General features: G+C 42.6%; 1 protein-coding gene across 3 annotated transcripts in view; it reads left to right on the top strand.

Annotated features, from left to right (window-relative positions):
- The window catches only part of AK5 (adenylate kinase 5), a 269,511-nt gene that overhangs the window by 218,710 nt on the left and 25,511 nt on the right, over nt 1–25,290 (top strand). For all 3 annotated transcript variants that reach the window (XM_061411538.1, XM_061411541.1, XM_061411540.1), the window contains 2 exons: nt 16,320–16,483; nt 19,102–19,218. In XM_061411538.1, the coding sequence (XP_061267522.1) occupies nt 16,320–16,483; nt 19,102–19,218 (281 nt within the window). The remainder of the gene's footprint in view (nt 1–16,319; nt 16,484–19,101; nt 19,219–25,290) is intronic.

Raw genomic sequence — 25,290 nt, 5'->3', positions numbered from 1 at the left:
TAATGTAAAATAGCACAGGAAACCACTAATTTAATAGAACTCTTTGATTTACAGACAAGGGATCTAGCATCTGAGGATACAGAGTGAGTCTCCCAAGGTTACCCAGCTAGTTAAAACCAGAAATGGTTTGGAACCAAGGTTTCCTGACTCCCAAAGTTATGTTCAAGGCTACCTCCCTGAAGCTCCATAATTTAATAACTATACACTATACAGGTATTGGTAAATAAGGCACAGTCCTTCTTAGCTAAAACTGCTTCTTGGCCTTTTGGCTAAGATCACATGTAGCATGGGGGTTCCTTCACAGCTCGGTGGTAAAGAATCCACCTGCCAGTACTGGAGATGCAAGAGACACAGGTCCAATCCCTGGGTCAGGAAGATCTCCTGGAGTAGGAATTGGCTACGCGTTCCAGTTAATATCCAGAAGATGTTAAGAAGAAGTGGCAAGAATACACAAAAGAACTATACAAAAAAGATATTCACGACACAAATAATCATGATGGTGTGATCACTGACCTAGAGCCAGACATCCTGGAGTGTGAATTCAAGTGGGCCTTAGAAAGCATCACTATGAACAAAGTCAGTGGAGGTGATGGAATTCCAGTTGAGCTATTTCAAATCCTGAAAGATGATGCTGTGAAAGTGCTGCACTCAATATGCCAGCAAATTTGGAAAACTCAGCAGTGGCCACAGGACTGGAAAAGGTCAGTTTTTATTCCAATCCCAAAGAAAGGCAATGCCAAAGAATCCTCAAACTACTGCACAATTGCACTCATCTCACATGCTAGTAAAGTAATGCTCAAAATTCTCCATGCCAGGCTTCAACAGTATATGAACCATGAACTTCCAGATGTTTAGGCTGGATTTAGAAAAGGCAGAGGAACTAGAGATCAAACTGCCAACATCCACTGGATCATCGAAAAAGCAAGAGAATTCCAGAAAAACATCTACTTCTTCTTTATTGACTATGCCAAAGCCTTTGACTATGTGGACCACAACAAACTGGGAAATTCAAGAGATGGGAATACCAGACCACCTGACCTGCCTCTTGAGAAGTTTGAATGCAGGTCAGGAAGCAACAGTTAGAACTGACATGGAACAACAGACTGGTTCCAAATAGGAAAAGGAGTATGTCAAGGCTGTATATTGTCACCCTGCTTATTTAACTTATATGCAGAGTACATCATGAGAAACACTGGGCTGGAAGAAGCACAAGCTGGAATCAAGATTGCCGGGAGAAATATCAATAACCTCAGATATCCATATGACACCACCCTTATAGCAGAAAGTGAAGAACTAAAGAGCGTCTTGATGAAAGTGAAAGAGGAGAATGAAAAAGTTGGCTTAAAGCTCAACATTCAGAAAACGAAGATCATGGCATCTGGTCCCATCACTTCATGGCAAATAGATGGGGAAACAGTGAGAGACTTTACTTTTCTGGGCTCCAAAATCACTGCAGATGGTGACTGCAGCCATGAATTTAAAAGATGCTTGCTCCTTGGAATAAAAGTTATGACCAACCTAGACAGCATGTTAAAAAGCAGAGGCATTACTTTGCCAACAAGGTTCTGTCTAGTCAGAGCTATGGTTTTTCCATGAGTCATGTATGGGTGTGAGAGTTGGACTATAAAGAAAGCTGAGTGCTGAAGAATTGATGCTTTTGAACTGTGGTGTTGGAGAGGACTCTTGAGAGTCCCTTAGACTGCAAGGAGATCCAACCAGTCCATCCTAAAAGAGATCAATCCTAAATATTCATTGGAAGGACTGATGCTGACACTGAAACTCCAATACTTTGGCCGCCTGATGCAAAGAACTGACTCATTTGAAAAGACCCTGATGCTGGGAAAGATTGGAGGCGGGAGGAGAAGGGGATAACAAAGGATGAGATGGTTGGACGGCATCACCGACTCAATGGACATGAGTCTGAGTAAACTCCGGGAGTTGGTGATGGACTGGGAGGCCTGGCATCCTGCAGTCCATGGGGTCGCAAAGAGTCGTACACGACTGAGGGACTGAACTGAACTGAACTGACCCATTCCAGTACTCTTGCCTGAAAATGTCCATGGACAGAGGAGCCTGGAGGGCTACAGTCCATGAGGTCACAAAGAATCAGATATGACTGAGTGAATAAGCGCGTGCGCGCACACACACACACACACACACACACACACACACACACACACTCCTGTCAAGAAATTCCCAGGTCCAGGACTTATGGTTAAGACTGCACTTCCAGTGCAAAGTGGGAGTGGATTCGATCCTTCATTAGGGAACTAGGATCCCACATGCCATGCCCTCAACTCAGAAGATGAGAAAAAGATGCAGCAACTTCAAGTTTATTAGGCTTTCAGTTAAAAAACAAAAAAGTGAAGAAGTTCCCAGTCCCGTGTGAAATTCTTTCACGTAGCCTTCGGCTGACTCTATCAGCAGGCAAACTTCATCCTATTTGGTGAATAACTTGAAGCAGCAATGTGTTTCAGAACTAATAGAGGTACTGTCTTTGAGGATAAAGTTCTATTTTTCTTAATTGTTTTTGGTCAGAGAGAGCCATTTCCTAGCAATGCTACTGAAACTCAGCATGATGACACAGCTCCCGCCAGATACAGGATGTTTAAGTGACTCATGGGCCACAATAGTTGAGGATCATTCCCAGGGCATAGTCATTTCATGATCTGATAGCAGAATGGCTTTTCTCTGAAAGAAATCATTCAGTTACAAAAACCGGAACCCAACCTTGAAGCCCATTTTCATTTAGAGAGAAGGAAATATTTCAAAAGGTAGAAATATAATAACTTTTTTTTCTTAAAATCACTTCTTTCTCTGATAGATTTTTAAACAATTTTGAGGACTATCTAAAAATAAGACAGTTTGATTCGTAAAAGACATTTGAAATCTTCACAGGCTATAACTGTGGAGACTATCCATCTTTAAAGATGCTAAAATTGTACCACAGTATAAAAATGCTGTATCTAATCTTTGTAAAAAGCATGGAACGTTAGAGCTGGTAGTACTTCTAAGCATCACTAACATGAGCTGCCTTGTTTTACAGATAATACGCATGGTGCTTATTGAGTGCTTCACATGCCAGCTACTGGTCCAGGCATTCATTTGCATTATCACATTTTGTCCTCACAGCCAATAGGCATTACCTGTTTTGTTACTGAAGAGGCTGAAGCTCAGAGAGGACAAGTGACTCCATTAAAGTATCTCACCAGATAAAGGTCTAGGGTGTGAACCTAGAACTCAAGTCCTTTGATCCAGAGTTCCTTTAGTGTGAAAAGGAATATAATTGTCACTGTCATGGGACCACAGGTCTCCTAGACTTCAATTCATCAACAATTGCCAGTGATGCTTCCCAAGGTTCCCTGGGGAGACCAACATAAATAAAGCAATTTCTGCTCTCTGTGAGCTTCTATCTGGCAAAGGAAAGGAGAGAACATGGGCAAATTATGTGTCTGGAAGTCATGGGAAAAGAGATTTTTAAGCTGTTTATCAGTGATGTTAAATGCTACTAAAGAGTCAAAGACAGTAAAATCTAGAAGAGGATCATTGAATAATATGACAATTATGCAATTACTGTTGAACTCTATTTTTTTTTATGTTTGTTTACTTAGGCCACATTAAGTCTTAGTTGTGGTGCTTGGGCTTTGATGCCCCTCAGCATGTTGGGATTTTAGTTCCCTGACCAGGGATCAAACCCGAGTCCCCTGTGTTGAAAGGCGGGTTCTTCACCACTGGACCAGCAGGGACATTCTTACTGTTGAATTTTAAAAGATCAATTTCAGAGAGTAATGAGAGAAGAAAGTAGCTTGCAAGAGGTTAGGGAGTCAATAAAAGAGGAGGAAATTGAATTGGGCAGTTTCAGTTTACTGAGAAAAAAAGAGGAAAGAATGTGGAGACAGCTAGAGCATACATACAGACAATGGTGGAAATATTTTTATTTGGATTGGGAAGAACTAAGTATGTTGTTCACAGAAGAGATAGTGCTAACAGAGTAGTAAATTTAACGTGGACAAGAAAGAGAAGATTGAGTTTTTGCAGCAGGCAGGAGGAGAGGATCCATTCATCATTAAGTTATTTACTATTTCAGCCATTATTAAAAAGTAGACACCTGAGACATCCCTGGTAGTCCAATGGTTGTGACTCTGCACTCCCAATGCAGGGGGCCTGGGTTCAATCCCTGGTTGGGGACCTAGATCCCACATGATGCAACTGAGAGTCCAAGTGCCACCACTAAGACCCAGTGAAGCCATGTAAATAAACACAGAAAAATAAAATTTACAAAGAAAAACAAGTAGATGACATTATAAATACGGTAGACATCTGTGTTTCAAGCACTATGCTGGGGCACTGTGGTAAGCAAAGTATACCCATGTCCTACAGAGTCTAATATGGAAGACAGACTTTAAGTAAACTATAAATAGATAGATGCTATATCCTATGAAAACCCTATGACAGAAAACGCTGAAGTGCTATGAGAGCCAAAGCAGAAAAGTTAGCCTTCAGTTCAGTTCAGTTCAGTCACTCAGTCGTGTCTGACTCTTTGCGACCCCGTGAATTGCAGCACGCCAGGCCTCCCTGTCCATCACCAACTCCCGGAGTTCACCCAAACTAATGTCCATCGAGTCAGTGATGCCATCCAGCCATCTCATCCTCTGTCATCCCCTTCTCCTCCTGCCCTCAATCCCTCCCAGCATCAGAGTCTTTTCCAATGAGTCAACTCTTCTCATGAGGTGGCCAAAGTACTGGAGTTTCAGCTTTAGCATCATTCCTTCCAAAGAACACCCAGGACTGATCTCCTTAAGGATGGACTGGTTGGATCTCCTTGCAGTCCAAGGGACTCTCAAGAGTCTTCTCCAAAACCACAGTTCAAAAGCATTAATTCTTCCACGCTCAGCCTTCTTCACAGTCCAACTCTCACACCCATACATGACCACAGGAAAAACCATAGCCTTGATTAGACTGACCTTTGTTGGCAAAGTGATGTCTCTGCTTTTGAATATGCTATCTAGGTTGGTCATAACTTTTCTTAGAGCTAACTAGTTGTTTGTGTGTATGCTAAGTCATTCCAGTCATGTCCAACTCTTTGTTACCCAATGGACTATAGCCCGCCAGGTTCCTCTGTCTATGGGATTGTCCAGGAAGGAATACTGGAGTGGTTGCCATGCCCTCCTCCAGGGGATCTTCCCAACCCAGGAATCAAACCCACATCTCTTAATGTCTCCTGAATTGGCAGGTGGGTTCTTTACCACTGGCAGCACCTAGGAAGCCCAAATAGTTGTATAATATCTTCCAAATGAGAGAAAGGAGAGATGGAGAACAAAGGATAAAGATACACATTGTGAAAATGTTGAGGAAAGAAGATAATCTTCACCTTAATAGTGAAAATAGAAGGACTGAAATGCCTATTAAAAGTGAGAAGAATGAAAATATGTTTGAGGATATGAGGACAATGGGGAGATATATTAGAATCTATCTGTGGACATCAGATTTGGTATCAGCAAAAGAGGAATATATCTGTCAAGAAATATTAAGAGCTTTTATGAAGTTAGATATAAACCCAGTTGGCTCTGACTTTCTTGGGGAATCCTTAGCAACCCAGAGTAGACGCAAGTCAAGTAAATGGTAGGTTGGGCAGAGAGCAGGCTGGTGGTTCTCATAACAGTCACAGTGGAATTCAAAGGGTATAAAAGATTCAGAGTTAGGAGAATGGCTCTGGAACCCAGCTGGTCAGGAAACGGAGCCCCAAGGGAACAGACCAACTAGCTGAGGTCACAGTGAGAACAGAAGACAAGTTGAGAAGTCAAAGTATTAGTCGCTCAGTCATGTCCCCGTGGATTGTAGCCTGCCAGGCTCCTCTTTCTATGAAATTCTCCAGGCAAGAATACTAGAGTGGGTTGCCATTCACTTCCCCAGAGGATCTTCCTGATTCAGGGATTGAACCTTGTCTCCTGCATTACAGGCAGCTTCTTTACCATCTGAGCCACCAGGGAAACAATCAGAGGTCAAGGAAAAAGAGACAGGGAGAGCAAGATGTGAGCAGGGTGGGAGGACAGACCCAAGTAACGATGCACTCAGATTCAGCCACATCAAAGAGGAGCTAAAATTGGGTTAGTAATGAAGGCCATTGGTGCTGAAAAGGTTTAAAAACCCTGAGGCTGGGGTGAGATGGGAATGTGTATGTGTAAGCGTCTTTTAATTTCATGCCTGCAGTCACAATCTGCCATGATTTTGGAGGCCTAAAGAACACTGCTGATGACATTAGAACCTGTGGAATACTGTCTCCTCTGCTTTGCCTTGAAAAAATAAATGTTATGAGCTTTCCAAACCAGATACATATATTTGTACATGTACAGCCATATATATATGTATATGTATACATATTTGTGTCTGTATGTGTAAATGAACACACTATTATATATTTTAATTTCCTGTAAGTAGTCTGGACATCTCAGAGTGATAGCTAGTCCCCATTCTTGTTGTTGGATTATGTTTGATTCCAACATTGATGTAGATGAAGCCCTGCAGATGTAACTCAGTTCAGTTGCTCAGTCGTGTCTGACTCTTTGTGACCCCATGAATTGCAGCACGCCAGGCCTCCCTGTCCATCAAAAATTCCCGGAGTTCACTCAGACTCAACGTTCATCGAGTCAGTGATGCCATCCAGCCATCTCATCCTCTGTCATCCCCTTCTCCTCCTGCCCTCAATCCCTCCCAGCATCAGAGTCTTTTCCAGTGAGTCAACTCTTCACATGAGGTGGCCAAAGTACTGGAGTTTCAGCTTTAGCATCATTCCTTCCAAAGAACACCCAGGACTGATCTCCTTCAGAATGGACTGGTTGGATCTCCTTGCAGTCCAAGGGACTCTCAAGAGTCTTCTCCAACACCACAGTTCAAAAACATCAATTCTTCAGCACTCAGCTTTCTTCACAGTCCAACTCTCACATCCATACATGACTACTGGAAAAACCATAGCCTTGACTAGACAGACCTTTGTTGGCAAAGTAATGTATCTGTTTTTTAATATGTTGTCTAGGTTGGTCATAACCCTCCTTCCAAGGAGTAAGCGTCTTTTAATTTCATGGCTGAAATCACCATCTGCAGTGATTTTGGAGCCCCCCAAAATAAAGTCTGACACTGTTTCCACTGTTTCCCCATCTATTTCCCATGAGGTGATGGAAGCGGATGCCATGATCTTCGTTTTCTGAATGTTGAGCTTTAAGCCAACTTTTTCACTCTCCACTTTCACTTTCATCAAGAGGCTTTTGAGTTCCTCTTCACTTTCTGCCATAAGGGTGGTGTCATCTACATATCTGAGGTTACTGATATTTCTCTCAGCAATCTTGATTCCATCTTGTGCTTCTTCCAGCCCAGAGTTTCTCATGATGTACTCTGCATATAAGTTAAATAAGCAGGGTGACAATATACAGCCTTGATGTACTCCTTTTCCTATTTGGAACCAGTCCGTTGTTCCATGTCCAGTTCTAACTGTTGCTTCCTGACCTGCATACAAATTTCTCAAGAGGCAGGTCAGGTAGTCTGGTATTCCAATCTCTTTCAGAGTTTTCCACAGTTTATTGTGATCCACACAGTCAAAGGCTTTGGCATAGTCAATGAAGCAGAAATAGATGTTTTTCTGGAACTCTCTTGCTGTTTCGATGATCCAACGGATGTTGGCAATTTGATCTCTGGTTCCTCTGCCTTTTCTAAAACCAAGTTGAACATCAGGAAGTTCACGGTTCACATATTGCTGAAGCCTGGCTTGGAGAATTTTGAGCATTACTTTGCTAGCGTGTGAGATGAGTGCAATTGTGCAGTAGTTTGAGCATTCTTTGGCATTGCCTTTCTTTGGGATTGGAATGAAAACTGACCTTTTCCAGTCCTGTGGCCACCGCTGAGTTTTCCAAATTTGCTGGCATATTGAGTGCAGCACTTTCACAGCATCATCTTTCAGGATTTGGAATAGCTCCATTGAAATTCCATCACCTCCACTAGCTTTGTTCGTAGTGATGCTTTCTAAGGCCCACTTGACTTCACATTCCAGGATGTCTGGCTCTAGGTGAGTGATCATACCATCGTGATTATCTTGGTCGTGAAGATCTTTTTTGTACAGTTCTCCTGTGTATTCTTGCCGCCTCTTCTTAATATCTTCTGCTTCTGTTAGGTCCATACCATTTCTGTCCTTTATCGAGCCCATCTTTGCATGAAATTCTCCCTTGGTATCTCTAATTTTCTTAAAGAGATCTCTAGTCTTTCCCATTCTGTTGTTTTCCTCTATTTCTTTGCATTGATTGCTGAGGAAGGCTTTCTTATCTCTTCTTGCTATTCTTTGGAACTCTGCATTTAGATGCTTATATCTTTCCTTTTCTCCTTTGCTTTTCGCTTCTCTTCTTTTCACAGCTATTTGTAAGGCCTCCCCAGACAGCCATTTTGCTTTTTTGCATTTCTTTTCCATGGGGATGGTCTTGATCCCTGTCTCCTGCACAATGTCACGAACCTCAGTCCATAGTTCATCAGGCACTCTGTCTATCAGGTCTAGTCCCTTAAATCTATTTCTCACTTCCACTGTATAATCATAAGGGATTTGATTTAGGTCATACCTGAATGGTCTAGTGGTTTCCCCTACTTTCTTCAATTTAAGTCTGAATTTGGCAATAAGGAGTTCATGATCTGAGCCACAGTCAGCTCCCGGTCTTGTTTTTGCTGACTCTATAGAGCTTATAACAGGCAAATTAGGCCTTGTAATACAGAATGAAGCAGGGCAAAGGCTAATAGAGTTTTGCCAAGAGAATGTGCTGGTCATAGCAAACACCCTCTTCCAACAACACAAGAGAAGACTCTACACATGGACATCACCAGATGGTCAACAATGAAATCAGATGTAACTCAGGAAGAGCTAAAAAGATGAGTGACCTCTTCTTGTTACTGTTGTTGTTGTTCAGTCGCTAAGTCATGTCCAACTCCTTGCAACACCATGAACTGCAGTATGCCAGGCCTCCCTGTCCCTCTCTATCTCCTAGAGTTTGCCCAACTTCATGTCCTTTGAGTCAGTGATTTTATCCAACCATCTCATCCTCTGCTACCCTTTTCTCCTCTTGCCTTCAATCTTCCCCAGCATCAGGGTCTTTTCCAGTGAGTCAGCTCTTTGCATCAAGTGGCCAGAGTATTGGAGCCTCGGCTTCATCATCAGTCCTTCCAGTGAATGTTCAGTTTTTATTTCCTTCAGGATTGACTGGGTTGATCTCCTTGCTATCCTACATTTACCAGGATACAATAAAATCTCAACCAGGGACACCATTGCCTGCTTTACACCATTACTATTCAAAAGATTGTTAAGTATAACAGAAACTACATCCATGTGTTTGTTTGTATTTGGGATTCAGCTAATTATTATCCTGTTCAGCGAATTACAAATAGCTGAGAAAAGAAAAGAAGCTAAAGGCAAAATAGAAAAGGAAAGACATACCCATTTGAATGCAGAGTTCCAAAGAATAGCAAGAAGAGATAAGAAAGCCTTCCTCAGTGATCAATGCAAAGAAATAGAGGAAAACAATAGAATGGGAAAGACTAGAGATCTCTTCAAGAAAATTAGAGATACCAAGGGTGCATTTAATGCAAAGATGGGCTCAATAAAGCACAGAAATGGTAGGGACCTAAGAGAAGCAGAAGATATTAAGAAGAGGTAGCAAGAATACACAGAACTATGCAAAAAGATCTTCATGACCCAGATAACCATGACGGTGTGATCACCCACCTAGAGCTGGACATCCTGGAGCGCGAAGTCAAGAGGGCCAGCTGAGCTGCTTCAAGTCCTAAAAGATGATGCTGTGAAAGTGCCACACTCAGTATGCCAGCAAATATAGAAAACTCAGCAGTGGCCACAGGACTGGAAAAAGTCAGTTTTCATTCCAATCCCAAAGAAGGACAATGCCAAAAAATGTTCAAACTCTCACACAATTGCACTCATCTCACACGCTAGCAATGAGACTTCCCTGATGGCTCAGATGGTAAAGCGTCTGTCTACAATGTGGGAGACCTGGGTTCGATCCCTGGATTGGGAAGATCCCCTGGAGAATGAAATGGCAATCCACTCCAGGACTATTGCCTGGAAAATCCCATGAATAGAGGAGCCTGGTAGGATACAGTCCATGGGGTCGAAAAGAGTCGGACAGGACTGAGCAACTTCACTTTCACTTTTCACACGCTAGCAAAGTAATGCTCAAAATTCTCCAAGCCAGGCTTCAACAGTATGTGAACTGTGAAAATTCCAGGTGTTCAAGCTGGATTTAGAAAAGGCAGAGGAACCAGAGATCAAATTGCCAACATCCATTGGATCATCGAAAAAGCAAGAAAATTCCAGAAAAACGTCTACTTCTGCTTTATTGACTATGCCAAAGCCTTTGACTGTGTAGATCACAAAAAATTGTGGAAAATTCTTCAAGAGATGGGAATACCAGACCACCATACCTGCACCTGAGAAATCTGTATGCAGATCAGGAAGCAACAGTTAGAACTGGACATGAAACAACAGACTGGTTCCAAACTGGGAAAGGAGTACATCAAGGCTGTATATTGTCACCCTGCTTTTTTAACTTATATGCAGAGTACATCATGAGAAACGCCAGGTTGGATGAAGCAATTGAAACAGTGAGAGACTTTATTTTCTTGGGCTCCAAAATCACTGCAGATGGTGACTGCAGCCATGAAATTAAAAGACGTTTGTTCCTTGGAAGAAAAGCTATGACCAACCTAGACAGCATGTTAAAAAGCAGAGACATTGCTTTGCTGACAAAGGTCCATCTAGTCAAAGCTATGGTCTTTCCAATAGTCATGTATGGTTGTAAGAGTTGGACTATAAAGAAAGCTGAGTGCCGAAAAATTGATGCTTTTGAACTGTGGTGTTGGAGAGGACTCTTGAGAGTCCCTTGGACTGCAAGGAGATCCAACCAATCAATCTTAAAGTAAATCAATCCTGAATATTCATTGAAAGGCCTGATGCTGAAGCTGAAGCTCCAATACTTTGGCCACCTGATGCGAGGAACTGACTCATTGGAAAAGACCCTGATGCTGGGAAAGATTAAAGGCAGGAAGAGAAGGGGACAACAGAGGATGAGATGGTTGGATGGCATCACCGACTCAATGAACATGAGTTTGAGTAAGCTCTGGGAGTTGGTCACAGACAGGGAGGCCTGGTGTGCTGCAGTCCGTGGGGTTGCAAAGAGTTGGACACAACTGACTGACTGTATTGAAGTGAACTAATGATCAACCTGACATCATCATTTACTTTCTTCCTGAGCACAGAATGGGCTCTAACACACCAGCTTTGCCATTTCATTCTTTTCGTCCTAAAGCCACGCACCCTGCAAAGTCGCTTAGGAGACAGGTCTTCTCCTGCGGGGAGCCCCACTAATGAATCCAGGAGGTGTCCCCTGAGAGTATTGCCGCTGAAGATAGAAAGCACCTGGAGAAGGTGGCTGAGGTAGACATGCTGACATGACGCAGCTTGTTTCAGTTCTACAGAACACCAGGTACCAGGAGAAGGCAGGAAAGCGAGGCCAGCCGCAGCTCCTGGGTCTCCTGCAGGCACTCCCCTTCTCTCAGTGCAGCGCGGTGGTGGTGTTGTGTTAGTCAGTCATGTCAACCCTTTGTGATCCCACGGACTGTAGCCTGCCAGGCTCTTCTGTCCATGGGATTTTCCAGGCAAGAATGCTGGAATGGGTTGCCATTTCCTCCTCCAGGGGATCTTCCGGACCCAGAGATCAAACCCACAGCTCCTGTGTCTCCTGTATTGGCAGGCAAGTTCTTTATCCACTGAGCCATTGGGGAAGGGGAAGGGATACACTGAGCTGTGAAGTGGAGGTTCACAGCATTTGCGCTTCTCACAATATAGCACCTTTGGCCTCACATGGAAAAAATTTTGAATTACATTGGTGGTTGAGAATAAAAATGTTTCACCTTTTCTTTTTTTAAAAGTGTTGAAAGACACTTTTAATATGGAACCTCTACCCCAGGCTGCCTTTGTGAATCACACCATGCAGTATTGTGCATCCGTTTGTTCAGGGATTAAGCCTGAATAATGATACAGGAAAAATCAGTGGGATGACAATAAATGTGACAGCTGCCCATCTCCTGTCAGTCATCTCATCAGGAGAGAATGCAGCCCAGTTGTTCAGATATGTGAAAATCACTTCAGAAGAGTTTTCCTCATGTAACAAATTATCCTGGAAGGATATCAAGGCTCCACCATTTTTTATCTCAGTGTCATAAGTGAAGGCCTCAAAGAAATGTCAGTGACAGCCTATGAAAATTTCTACATCTCCAGCAGTTTTGGTGCCTTCACGGCAGTAATAAAAATCACTTTGTTCCCTGGTTTGGAGCCGCGGGAAAAATCAAACCATTGTGGAGATTACTTAAAATTCCACTGTGCCTGCTCCATTTGCCCAAAGAATGTTAAGAATTTGCAGCTGTTGCTCCCACGAAAGGTTTCTAACTGGAGCAGTGGCTGCTGTTTCACACACAGCTGTGGTTAATTTGAGCTGAAGATATTTTAATTGCCTTTGTGTCAAGATTTATTAAATAACATTTGAGAGGAACAAAAATTATAATAGTCAAATTAGGAGAATGCTGAAAGAAAAAAATAATTGAAATGCAGCATTTTTGCCCTGTAAGCCAAGGCTGAAAATATCTTTTTCCACATGACTGGCTTCCAGCCATCCTCAAGAAAGAGTCTCTAGGTAAATCCAGCCACAGAAGCCCCCGTGGCTGCTGCCAGAGCCTGGCCTTTTGTTTCCCTCCCTCCTTATCTGGAAGTACTTCTGCCAAGAGTGGCCCTCCCTTGTTCCCACTCTCCATCTCTGTTATCTCAGGAGACAGGAGTCATGGTGCTGGGAGCAAACGTAGCATCAGCTGGCAATCAGCCTCTCCTGCTAAGTGGTCTGCATTATTTTTTCGAGCCTCTGTAATTGCTGTTTTCCTAGTACATCTTGGCCACCATGACAATACAGCGAGCACTCCGAACCCTTCCCACTTGGTCAAGAGCAGCTCTACAAATGAGCAGAAGTCAAAGCGTGGACGTTTCCTGGATTCGCTGCCAAGGCAAAAGAGAGGGAGTGAGAGGCCCTTCCACAGATGAAGGGCCACAAGTACTGCCCCTCAAGAGGTTTGTTGCCAGTTGTTCCGAGAAAGGAGTTTTAAATATGAAGAGAGGCCAGACAGGAAAATTACAGAACAAGTTGTAAGCGCTGACTACCATGCTAAAACCTCAATAATGTTTTATATTTCGGCATTACATATTTCCTTTTAACCAGGAAATCCTCCAAGCATTAAGAAGCACCTACCATGGCCAGGAACTGTGTAGATGCTGTGGGGCAGAAGGTCTAGTGGAAGATCTAGACCACGGGTAAGACAGGCCAAGGGCACCCAAGTGGGGGTCACATCACTCACCCCAGGAGAGGCGAGGTGCACAGGCTGATTCCTGCTGGAAAGGGGAAACACTGGATCCAGACCCATGGGATGAGGAGAATCTTGATAGAGTAGAAACTGGAAGCCATCCAGGCTGAGGACGGGAAGAGCAAAAACCACATCGGAAAACTATATCTTGATGCCTATGGTTCCACTGATACAATTCTCTCCAAATGACAAAATTATATACAGATTTAGTGGTTGCTAGAGGTTAAGGATGGAGGGGTTGTGCGTGTAGAGAGAAGTGGGTGTGGCTATAAAAGGCCAGCCTAAGGGACTCTGGCACTGATGGGAACGCTCTACTTCTGTATTACGTCAGTGCTAATATTCTGGTTGTGATATTGTGATGTGATGTGATGTAGTTGTGGGAAATGTCACCACTAGGGAAAACAGTAAAGGATTCATGGGATCTCTCTATATTATTCTTAGAAATGTGAATCTGCAATTATCTCACAATTAGAAAAGTGTTTTTTTTTTTAAGTACGTCTTGATGAAAGGACAGTCTGTGGTTGGACAGGACAATGTTGGGTGAGGATAAGAAATGTAGAAAAAAGTTGGAGAGGCTGAATGGAACTAGCTCCTAGAAGCTACAAATGCCACTCTAAGCAGTTGGAGAAAGGGAAGCCACAGAATGCTCTGCAGCTGGGAAGTGACATGCTTTTCAGGCAAATGATCCTGCTCATGGGTCTGCTGGACCCCAAAGTCTCATCCTTTGCCCCACACGGAGGCAGGATGCCTGCTGTACACTAAAAGCAAGAGGGCCTGAAATGTGGCAGGTAAACCTAGGCGCAGCAGCCAAACGAGGAGGGAACAGCTCTGAGAGCCAGAGTTCAGGCTTCAAGTCCTAGACTTGCTATGTACTTACCCATGCCACCTAAGGCAGTTAACTTCTTTGTGACTCTACTTCCCCATCTGTAAAATGGGAATAATACTGATGTCTGCCTCTCTTAAGATTATTTGAAATTAATACACGTAAAGCCTTTAGAACAGTGACCAGTACAGTAAGCACTTGGCAAAAGTTAGCTATTAATATTTTTTAAGGTGTAAAATCTTGCAACTTAGCAACTAGTTGAACTTGGTGGGGGAGAATCAGGATGTAATGTTCATCAAAGGAATATGGGAGATCCTGAGTATTAGTAGCTAGAAAACAATAGAAAAATTCATGCTGAGGGACATTCTGTAAAATAACTATTTATAATCTTCCAAAGTGTCAATGAAATACAGAGGAACTGGCCCATATGGAAGAAGACCAGAAAGACATGACAACTAAAGGCAGCACGTGATTCTAAACTTGATCCATTGGCTTCAGAAGACATTATTGAGATGATTGGAACAATTCCATTGACGTGTGAATAAGGTCCAAAGATATAGTTATGTCGGAGGATGTGTTTGGCTCCTTGTCTGGAGGAAATGACACTAAAGTGTTCTGTAACAATGAGGCATCAGGTTGGGAGCTGATTCTCAAATGTTTCAGAAAGTTCTTTGTACTCATAACTCGTCTGTAACTTTATGATTATTTAAAAATGAAAACAATTTTTTTCTTTTTAAATCTTGTTTTAATTTCTAGTTGAAGGATAATTACAATATTGTGTTGGTTTCTGCCATACATCAACATGGATCAGCCATAGGTATACATAAGTCCTCTCCCTCTTGAACCTCCTTCCCATCTTCCTCCCCATCCCACCCTTCTAGATTGTCACAAAGCCCCTGTTTGAGTTCCCTGAGTCATACAACCAGTTCTCACTGGCTATCTACTTTACGTATGTTAGTGTATATGTTTCCACGCTACTCTCTCCATTCATTCCACCCTCTCCTTTTCAGCACCCGTGTCCATAGTCTGTTCTCTACGTCTCTGTCTCCATTGCTGCCCTGCGAATAGGTTCTTCAGTACCATCTTTCTAGATTCCATATATGCATTAATATATGACATTGGTGAAAACAATTTTTTATTGAAGTAGAGTTGATATACAACGTTGTGCTAGTGTCAAGTGTACGGCACAGTGATTCCGTTTTCATATATATTTATCTATTCTTTTTCAGATTCTTTTCCCTTATAGGTTATTATAAAACATTGAATAGAGGTCCCATGCTATACAGTAGGTCCCTGTCAGTTATCTATTTTATATATACTAGCGTGTGTATGTTTATCCCAAACTCCTAATTTATCCCTCTTACTTGCCTCTTTGGTTTTATGGTTTTCAAATTTAACCATAAATTTGAAAAGAACTGATTTTAAAAGTAATGACTAATAACCACAAATTAAAGACTGTGGCTTGTTTAGGTGCAACACCCTAATTCCCAAAGTTAGTCACAGTGGGTCTTAATTGTTTCTGTGACAGGATTTATACAGTTGATGTAGCAAAATGCTATTAATCTAAATATTTGTGAATAAAGTACTGTCTCTAGATTAAATTAAAATTGCTTGCATTATTTTCTGAATTACAAAAACAAAAAGTAACGGCCAGCCTTTGTTGAGCGGTCACCATATATCAGGCACCGTGATCCCTGCTTTGCGCATGAGCAGATTCAGGGCCCCAGGAAACTTATCTGCTGAGCGTGCCCACCAAATTGGGACTGTGGATCCTCCCCTGTGCCCTCTGCACTCCTCCCCACTAGACCACCTGTAGTGACTGCTGTTGTTTGTCTGTAACACCCTCTGCCCTCCATGGACACAATCTTTGAGGGTAAGGTCAGTGTCCTGTTCACTACTGTATCCATGGCTCCCGACATGCCCCCAGGAGATCAGCAGGGCTCAGTCCACACTGGTGGATCAAGCACTGAAGCCTGCTCACTGTGTGACTACAGCCCTGAACAGGGCACCAGATTCGGGATGGATGTCTGATCCATGACTTCTTTTCTAGGTGGCCCAGGCTCTGGCAAAGGCACACAATGTGGAAAGCTGGCGGAAAAATATGGATTTACACATCTCTCGACTGATGAGCTCCTGCAGAATGAGCTGTCATCGGAATCTGGAAGAAGCAAGTTGATCAGAGACATCATGGAACGTGGAGAGCTGGTGCCCTCAGTAAGCAACAGCTGCCTTCTCTGGCCGGGGAGAGATCTGGAAGTGTTGCCATTAATCTAGCTTCAGAAACAAAGAAACGCAAAAAGGATAATGCTGTATTTTGTTTCTTTTAACAATCCAGAAGCAGGCAGGAGGTCCACAGCAAAGGCCCATCTGCCGGACCAAGTTACCCAGGCCCTGGTTCCATCTGTCTTGTTGCTCTGCCAGTGCCTTGAATGTAACCTATTTCATACTTTTTCCTAAAATTGGTCCTGGCTTTAGAGTTAAAAGCTTCAAAGCAGAAATGATCTTGGTGCAGCAGAACCTAGATCTAGAATTACTTGTTGTTGTTCAGTTGCTAAGCCGTGTCCAACTCTTTTTGACCCCGTGGACTGCAGCATGCCAGGCTTCCCTGTCCTTCACCATCTTCTGGAGCTTGCTCAAGCTCAAGTCCATTGAGTTGATGATGCCATCCAACCATCTCATCCTCTGTTGCCTGCTTCTCCTCCTCCCCTTAATCTTTCCCAGCATCAAGGTCTTTTCCAATTAGTTGGCTCTTCCAATAAGGTGGCCAAAATATTGTAGCTTCAACTTCAGCATCAGTCCTTCCAATGAATATTCAGGATTGATTTCCTTTAGGATTGACTGATTTGATCTCTTTGCAGTCCAAAGGACTTTAGAACCTTCTGAAAAACAGAAAATAATGTCTTGGTCTCATTCTGAGAGGTATAATGGTATTAACATGAAATTTGTTATCTTCCTTGGGTAGCTGAAGAATATCCCTTTTATTTATCTTTTTTTTGTTTTCAAGTCACTATCCATATCTGAGAGGCTGGATGCCATGGGTTTCATAAAACATTCATCCCTTCCAGACTAACTCACACTAGGCTCTGTAGTCAGGGCATGGGCAGTGCAGCCCCTATTAGCTAAGAGAGCTTCTCACTTCCTCTTTAACCAGCTACAGTCTCTTTCCCACCTGGAAGCCAGAATGGTTCTCAAAAAGGAAACAGACCACTGCAGTGGTCTCTTTTCTTTCTTTTTCTGTTTTTCTTAAGTTTTGGAGATGTATTTATTACTCTGTTTATTTATATTGGCTACACTGGGTCTTCGTTGCTTTTCGAGGACTTTCTCTAGCTTCAGTGAGTAGGGGCTGCTCTTTGTTGCAGTGCTTGGGTTTCTCATCGCGGTGGCTTCTCTTGTCATGGAGCACAGCTTCTAGGCATGCGAGCTTCAATAGTTGCCGCATGTGGCCTCAGTAGTGGTGGCTCAAAGGCCCTAGAGCGCCCAGGCTTCAATAATTATGGCTCACAGGCTTAGTTGCTCCAAGGCAAGTGGGATCTTCTGGACCAGGGATCGAACCTATGTTACCTGCATTGGCCGGCGGATTCCTATCCATTCTACCACCAAGGAAGTCCTGTAGTTGCCTCTTAACAGACCTCCTTCTGCCCACTCTTTTTCCCCCACAGTTTACTCTTTTCACAGCAGCCAGAGTGATTTCTTAAAAACATTTATCCCCCTTCCCAGAACCTTCCAACAGCTCCTCACCACATTTTGAAGGAAATCCAGAGACTTTCCCATGGCTCTGGACTCCAGCTTGCTCTCCAATGCTCTTTTCCATGACTCTCACATTTCCTCTCACCCAACCCACACCCCCATTCTTCCTCCCACAGGCCAGACTGCTCCTGCCTCTGGGCCCTTGCATTGTCGATTTCCTCAGCCTGAGTGAAATTCTTTCATATATGCGTATAGCTTGCTCCTTTACTTCATCCAGATCTCTACTTAAATATCACAGTCTATCAAAGAAGCCTGCATATCCCATCTAAAAACAACACCTCTAACAATCTGCTTCTTCTGATCTGCTTTAATTTTGTTCCTAGTGGTTTTCTCTGATTATTTTTATATATTTACTTCATCATCTAGTATCTATTTTCACTAAAATATAAACTTCATGAGGATTTAACTCATTATTATCTAGGGATAGATTCTGACTGCTCTTTGTGATAGTTGCATTCCCCAGACCCTGCTGAAAGTCAGAGGTAGCCAGGGACTCAGAGAACACAGGGGATTCCCCCCATGTGGGCAGCTGGTAGCTTCCTTGTTTTCTATAAGCACAAGTTAAATCAAAATTTTAAACAAAGTGATATTGCTAGAAAATGCTGCTTCATGTCTACTGAAGTCAGTGCATGTCATGTCAAATTTTACAAAATATTTACTGGGAAAAAAAATCAACACTGAAGCACATTTTATACCATGTTTTGTCTAGTTTTAAACTTCCATTGGGCCTAACTCAAGGAGTGCTACTGCTTGAAATACAGTACCATATTTCACCTAATTTAAGATACCATTATTTTTAGGCAACCCCCAAAACTTTAACCATTAAAATTTACCAGTAAGAAAAAACATCAACAGACTTTGACCCAATACTGATTGTAAAATACCTACCAGTTCCATAGACATTAAAATTGGGTGGTGGGGGGTTGAGATTTATAGTTGATGAAATACAGGATATTGCCATCCACTGTTAATCTAACTAGTCCATTTCTCCCCCTTGCCATGATGGGATGGTTGGGAGACCTTTGGTAACTCCAGTGCTGCTCTGTGGAAGAGTCTGGGTCCTGACCGCTCTCCCTCTGCTCCAGGGCATCATTCTGGAGCTCCTGAAGGAGGCCATGGTGGCCAGCCTCAGCAACACCAAGGGCTTCCTGATTGATGGCTATCCTCGGGAAGTGAAGCAAGGAGAAGAGTTTGGACGTAGGGTGAGTGCTGCTATGGGGATCATCCCAGAAGACAAATAGGGGATATCGTGGAAGCTGAGGGAATAAAGGCAAAGTCTGTCAATTCTATTCATAAAACTTTCTATTATAAATGGAAGAAATTCAGCAAAAAAGTGGGGGGGCGGGGGTGGGCATGGAGGGTGGGGATGCTGTGGTGGATTTATTGTTCAAGTAACTAAAACCTCCAAGGGTAGTTCACACTTTAGTGGATTCATGTGTTCAAATTTGTTTGTCAGTCATCTGACTTTGTCCATTTCTTGGATTTTCTTTCTTTGCATTGGCCTCATTTTCTTCCTGTTCGAATCATATTCTATCATCTAAGTGATATCACAAACATGTTTCTATTCTCCAGTGGGTCCAGCAAAAAAAAAAAAAAAGAACCCAGGGTTTTGTATCTTTATCCTGGATAATCAGGTCCTGGGCCTGTCACTGAACTAATCACTGTGGATTATCCAGGGATATCCTGGTTCAGCCTGGAGGACCAGGGCAAAGATGGAAGAAAAGGAGGGAAAATGGGTACCACACCTGAACCACACAGAATGAGAAAGGGAAGGGAATTACCTGAAGACAAATAAGATGCTCTAAGAAGATGGAAGGGAGAACAGATCCTGGACAGGCAAAATCAGATATATGCCCAAGGCCTACCCCCTTCACTGGGAGGCCACTCACAGGAGAATAGCAGTAAGTGAAAAATATTGCTCCTATCATTTATAGAACCTACTCTGGGCTGAGTCCTGTGCTACACGCTTTACATACATTATCTCTAATTTGTCCCTCTTGTGCAAACAAGAGGGAAATAACTGTCCCCGTTTGTTAAAGACTCCAGAGCCTACAAGAATTAATATTTATATAGAGATTTCTTTAGACTAGTTTTAAAAATATTTTATTATATAATTTCCTTTGATACATTTTAATTACCTTTTAGATAGAGAAAGGGGTATTTCTTCATGGTAAAGGTGATGAATCAAGCCCAGAGAGGTTAAGTGATTTGCCCACAGTCAAACAGCTAGTAAGCGTCTACTCATTGGTAAGTAGCAGCTACCGGGAGGACGAAGGTTTGGGGGCCCATCTCCATCTACCTCTAACTTCAGCGTTGATTGAGAGGAATTGTACTTTGTGTCTCCTAGGGGTTACTGTAACCTCCTTTTGAGCCTCTGTTTTAATTTCCTTAGATGGCATCTAAATACTTAAAGGACAATTGCTAACCCTCCCTTGCATTTCTTACTTGCAATCAGAATCAGAGAAAAACTTTCCTGTCCTAGTTGGCAAGTGTGGCCCTGACCCCCGGGGCTGACTTTCTTCCTCTCAGCTCAGAAGCCTTTGTCAAGATAGGAGTGAGCAGGGAGAAACAGATTTGTGTGCAAAGCCTGGGCCTGTGGCAGTTCCAGGTAGTTCATTGGAATTCACACACCAGAATTCTAATGAGCTTTTTCCCACCAAACTACTTTAAGAGCTCAGACTTTGATATAATTAACCACTTTTTTGCAAAATGATGTTAGGAGGATCATTTCAGGTTTTTTTGGTGGCTCAGATGGTAAAGAATCTGCCTGCAATGCAGGAGACCCAGGTTCAATCCCTGGGTCAGGAAGATCCCCTGGAGAAGGTCATGGCAACCCACTCCAGTATTCTTGCCTGGAAAATTCCATGGGCAGAGGAGCCTGGTGGACTACAGTCCGTGGGATTGCAAAGAGTGGGACACAGCTGAGTGACTAACTTTACTTTTATTTTTTTTACAAAATGGAATTGGGAGGATTCTTCTAGTGTTTTTTAAATCACAGTAATATTTTACCATGTTCTGCATATTTATAGAACATCAAATTTACCATCTTAACCAATGTTAAGTGTCTACTTCAGACATGTGAAGTGTATTTGTACTGTCGTGCAACCAATCTCTAGAACTTTTACCATCTTGCAAAACGGAAGCTCTACACTCTTTGAATAGTAACTCCCCACTTCCCTGTCCTCTCAGTCCCTGGAAACCACTGTTCACTCTCTGTCTTTATGAAATGGCTACTACATGTACCTCACATACATGGAATCCCACACATTTGTCCTTCTGTCACTGGCTTATTTTTCACTTAGCATAATGTCCTCAAGTTTCATTCGTGTTGTAGCATATGTTAAAATTTCCTTCCTTTTCAGGAGGAATAATATTTTGTTTATCCATTCATTCATTGATGACTACTTGGGTTACTTCCGCTTTGGGGATGTGGTAATTAATGTTGCTATGAATGTGGGTATACAAATAGCTCTTCAAGACTCTGCTTTCAACTCTTTGGGGTATATACACGGAAGTGAAATTGCTGGATCATATGCTAATTCTATTTTTAATTTTTTGAGGAATCAATACATACACATACATACTGTCAGCCATAGTGGCTACACCATTTTACATTCCCACAAACAGTGTACAAGAGTTTCGGTTTCTCCACATCCTCACCAACACACATTGTCTGTTTTTTTCACAGTTACCATCCTAATGGGTGTCATTGTAATTTTGGTTTGCATTTTCCTAATGATTAATGAAGCTGAGCCTCTTTTCATGTGCTCATTGGCCATTTATATTAATATGTCTTCTTTGAAGAATGTCTATTTAAGTCTTTTTCCTATTTTTTAACTGGGTTGTTTGGGTTTTGTTGTTGAGCTGATGGTTGCCTTTTCACTCTGTTGATTGTGTCCTTTAATGCACAGAAGTTTATAATTTTTATATAAACCAATTTATCTTATTTTTGCTTTTGTCTCCTGTGCTTTTGGTGCCGTGTCCAAGAAATTATTGCCAAATCCAGTGTTGTGAAGATTTCCCCCTATTTTTTCTTCTAAGAATTTTGTAGTTTTTACTCTTACATTTAGCACTGTAATCCATTTTGACCTAAGTTTTGTATATGGTATAACATAAGGATCCTGACTCCATTCTTTGAATGTAGATAAACAATTGTCCCAACATCATTGTTTGAAGAGACTTTTTTCGCCACTGAATGGTCTTGGTACCCTTGTCAACAATCATTTGACCATATATGCGAGAGTTTATTTCTGACCTCTCTGTTATATTCCATTGATCTAAATTACTGACTTTATGCCAGTACCACACTATTTTGACTACTGTGGCTTTGTAATGAGGTTTTAAATCAAGAAATGTGAGCCCTCCAACTTCGTTATTTTCAAGATTGCTTTGGCTCTTCAGGGTCCCTTGAGATTCCACAAGAATTTTAGGGCAAAATTATCTCTATTTCTGTAAAAAAAAAAAAAAAAACGAGCCTTTGGAACTTTGATAGAGATTGTGTTAAACCTGTAGATCACTTTGGCAGTATTGAGATCTTAACATCTGAACAATATTAAGTCTTCTGTGGACTGTCTTACATTTTTTGTTTGTTCTGATCTAGCCAGCATCTCAGAGAAGGCCATGGCAACCCACTCCAGTACTCTTGCCTGGAAAATCTCATGGACAGAGAGACCTGGTAGGCTGCAGTCCATGGGGTCGCTAGGAGTCAGACACAACTGAACGACTTCACTTTCACTTTTCACTTTCATGCGTTGGAGAAGGAAATGGCAACGCACTCCAGTGTTCTTGCCTGGAGAATCCCAGGGACGGGGAGCCTGGTGGGCTGCTGTCTATGGGGTTGCACAGAGTCGGACACGACTGAAGCGACTTAGCAGCAGCAGCAGCAGCAGCCAGCATCTAGGCTGTGAACAAGTCTCCTGGGAATACTCTCTGAATAACAGGAATAAAGACATCTTTCCTGCACCACTTCAGAATTAGGGCCTGTGTAAATCCAAGGGGTGAGGAGAAATCCAGAAAAGAAGTAGGTGTGATTGGGCCCATGAGGGGCTCCCTGCTGAGTGGGGATTGGCCGTTTTGTAAACATTAAAACACAAGGGAGCAAAACCTTAAAAGGGGGGAGGGGGGATGAGTGCTAAAGGCCACCCATCAGCAATGTTGATTGAGCTTCAGGCTTCAAGATGGCTGCACCCCATCAGGATATTTCACCCTTGACCTTGCCTGTGAACTTAAGGTCCAAAAGTCCTAGCAGGGTCTTTCGGAGGGTCAGGACAGGTCATGAACTTGCTTGGAAGTGCTGGGGAAAACATCCTTTTCAATGTCTTCTTTTTAATTGCTCTCAGTGGTAGTAGACTTTTCTTCTGAAACCCCCAAATGGCCAAGTGTGATAAATAAGATGTAGGGTAAAAATAAGCATCTTTTTTGTCAACTACTGTGTGCAAACAACAAAATTATGTTCTTTATTCTCCTTTCTTTTCTTACTTTATTCTCCTAACTTTTCTAACTGGTAAGTAAGAACTCAAATCATCCATACAGTCTTCCTGATGTAAAGCAAAACCTCCTTCCCCACTGTGGGCCCCATTCAGACAGGTTTTAGAAAGTGTCAGAGGAGAGACACTGACACTCCTAACTAGAACTTAGGAGTGAGAAAGAGTCACCAACGTGATAAGTCGGTAGTTTCAATCAATGCTAAAATTCATGTAGCCATTGCTAAAATATGCAAGTGCCCTGGCCGACAACCTTCAAGTGAGATGTCAATGAAGACAGTCTTCCACATTCTGCCGGCACAAATTCACCAAGATCAAGCATGATCTTGATTCGTCCCTGGGTACAGGAATTTAGAAGATTCTAATATCAAATCAGCTCATGGGAAGAGAACACATGCCGCCCTCCAAAACAAACACCTGCTTTAAATCTGACCAGATGAACAAAGATGCTACGAACACAGAATGAGCCGCTGTTGATTCACTTATGCCCTGAAGGGACCCCATCATTTGTGCAGCACCCTCCAAATTACCGGCAAGCAACTCATTTGAAATTTGGCAAGGACAAACACAGATGAACAATTTCACCCCAGAGATTCAGAGTAATCAGCCTGGTTGGGAGCACAGTGAGTGTTCCATGTGTACCTGTCAGGCCTGCAACTCTGTTTGAAGCCCATTCAGGCCTGTGGATGGTTTCCCAACCCACAAACATCTCAGCAGCCCCTCTATATCCCAGAGACTGATGTGCCTGATGCTTGGGACCATCTGTTGCTGAAAAAAATCCAGTTTAGTTAGTCAGGCTGATGCTTTTGCATGCCTGTAGGTTATTGCTCTGAAAGGCAGGTCCTTTGAGGATCTGCTTGGCTATGACACTACTAAAGGCCAAATGCTAACTCATGTCCGTAGCTTACGGCTAAGTCTGTATGTGATTCCTCTATTATCACCCTATCTTCTATTCCCAAGCCTGGTTTTACTCGCAATGAGTTAAATATCTGTGCCTTTAGTATCCAGCAAAGCATAAGGGAAGGTTGTCTGTGTGTGTATGTGTGTGTGTGCGTGCATGTGTGTGAAAGAGAAAGAGAGGTAATATGAGGAGCTGGGGTTTCTAACCACCATCCCCATCTCTCACCACATTTGTGAACTCCTGGTTATAGTGACTTTGTGTTCGCAGACCTGTATTCAGAGCCTGGCTTCATATGTCCATGACAAGTCATTTAACTATACATAGTTCAATTTCCTCCTCTATAAAATATAGATTGAAAATAGCTGGGCTTCCCTGCTGGCTCAGTAGTGAAGAATCTGCCTGCCAGTGCAGGAGACGCAGGTTTGATCTGCCGTCTGGGAAGGTCCACTGCCACAAAGCAACGAAGCCCCTGCACCATGGCTACCGAGCCTGCGCTCTAGAGCCCAGCGCTGCAACTACTGACGCCCGTGAGCTCTAGAGCTCACAGTCTGCAACAGAAGAAACCCCTGCAACGAGAAGCCCGCGCCCCGAACTAGAGAGGAGCCTCCACTCAACCACAACCAGAGAAAAGCCCGCGCAACCATAAAAACCCAGATCAGCCAAAAATAGATACACAACTAAAATTGCTTTTAAAAAAGAAAATAAATACCTCCAACCATTACCAAAAATATATATATCTTGCCATTTGCAACAACATACATACATCTAGAGGATTATTATTCTAAATAAGTCAGACAGAGAAAGACAAATACTATATGATATCACTTATGTGTGAAATCAAAACACACAAACAAACAAAATGAAACAAAAATAAACTCATAGATACAGAG

This window comes from Bos javanicus, chromosome 3 (genome assembly GCF_032452875.1).
Source record: "Bos javanicus breed banteng chromosome 3, ARS-OSU_banteng_1.0, whole genome shotgun sequence".
In the NCBI taxonomy this organism is placed as follows: domain Eukaryota; kingdom Metazoa; phylum Chordata; class Mammalia; order Artiodactyla; family Bovidae; genus Bos; species Bos javanicus.
Note: the sequence above shows the minus strand (reverse complement) of the source record. Positions and strands in the feature narration are given on the sequence as shown.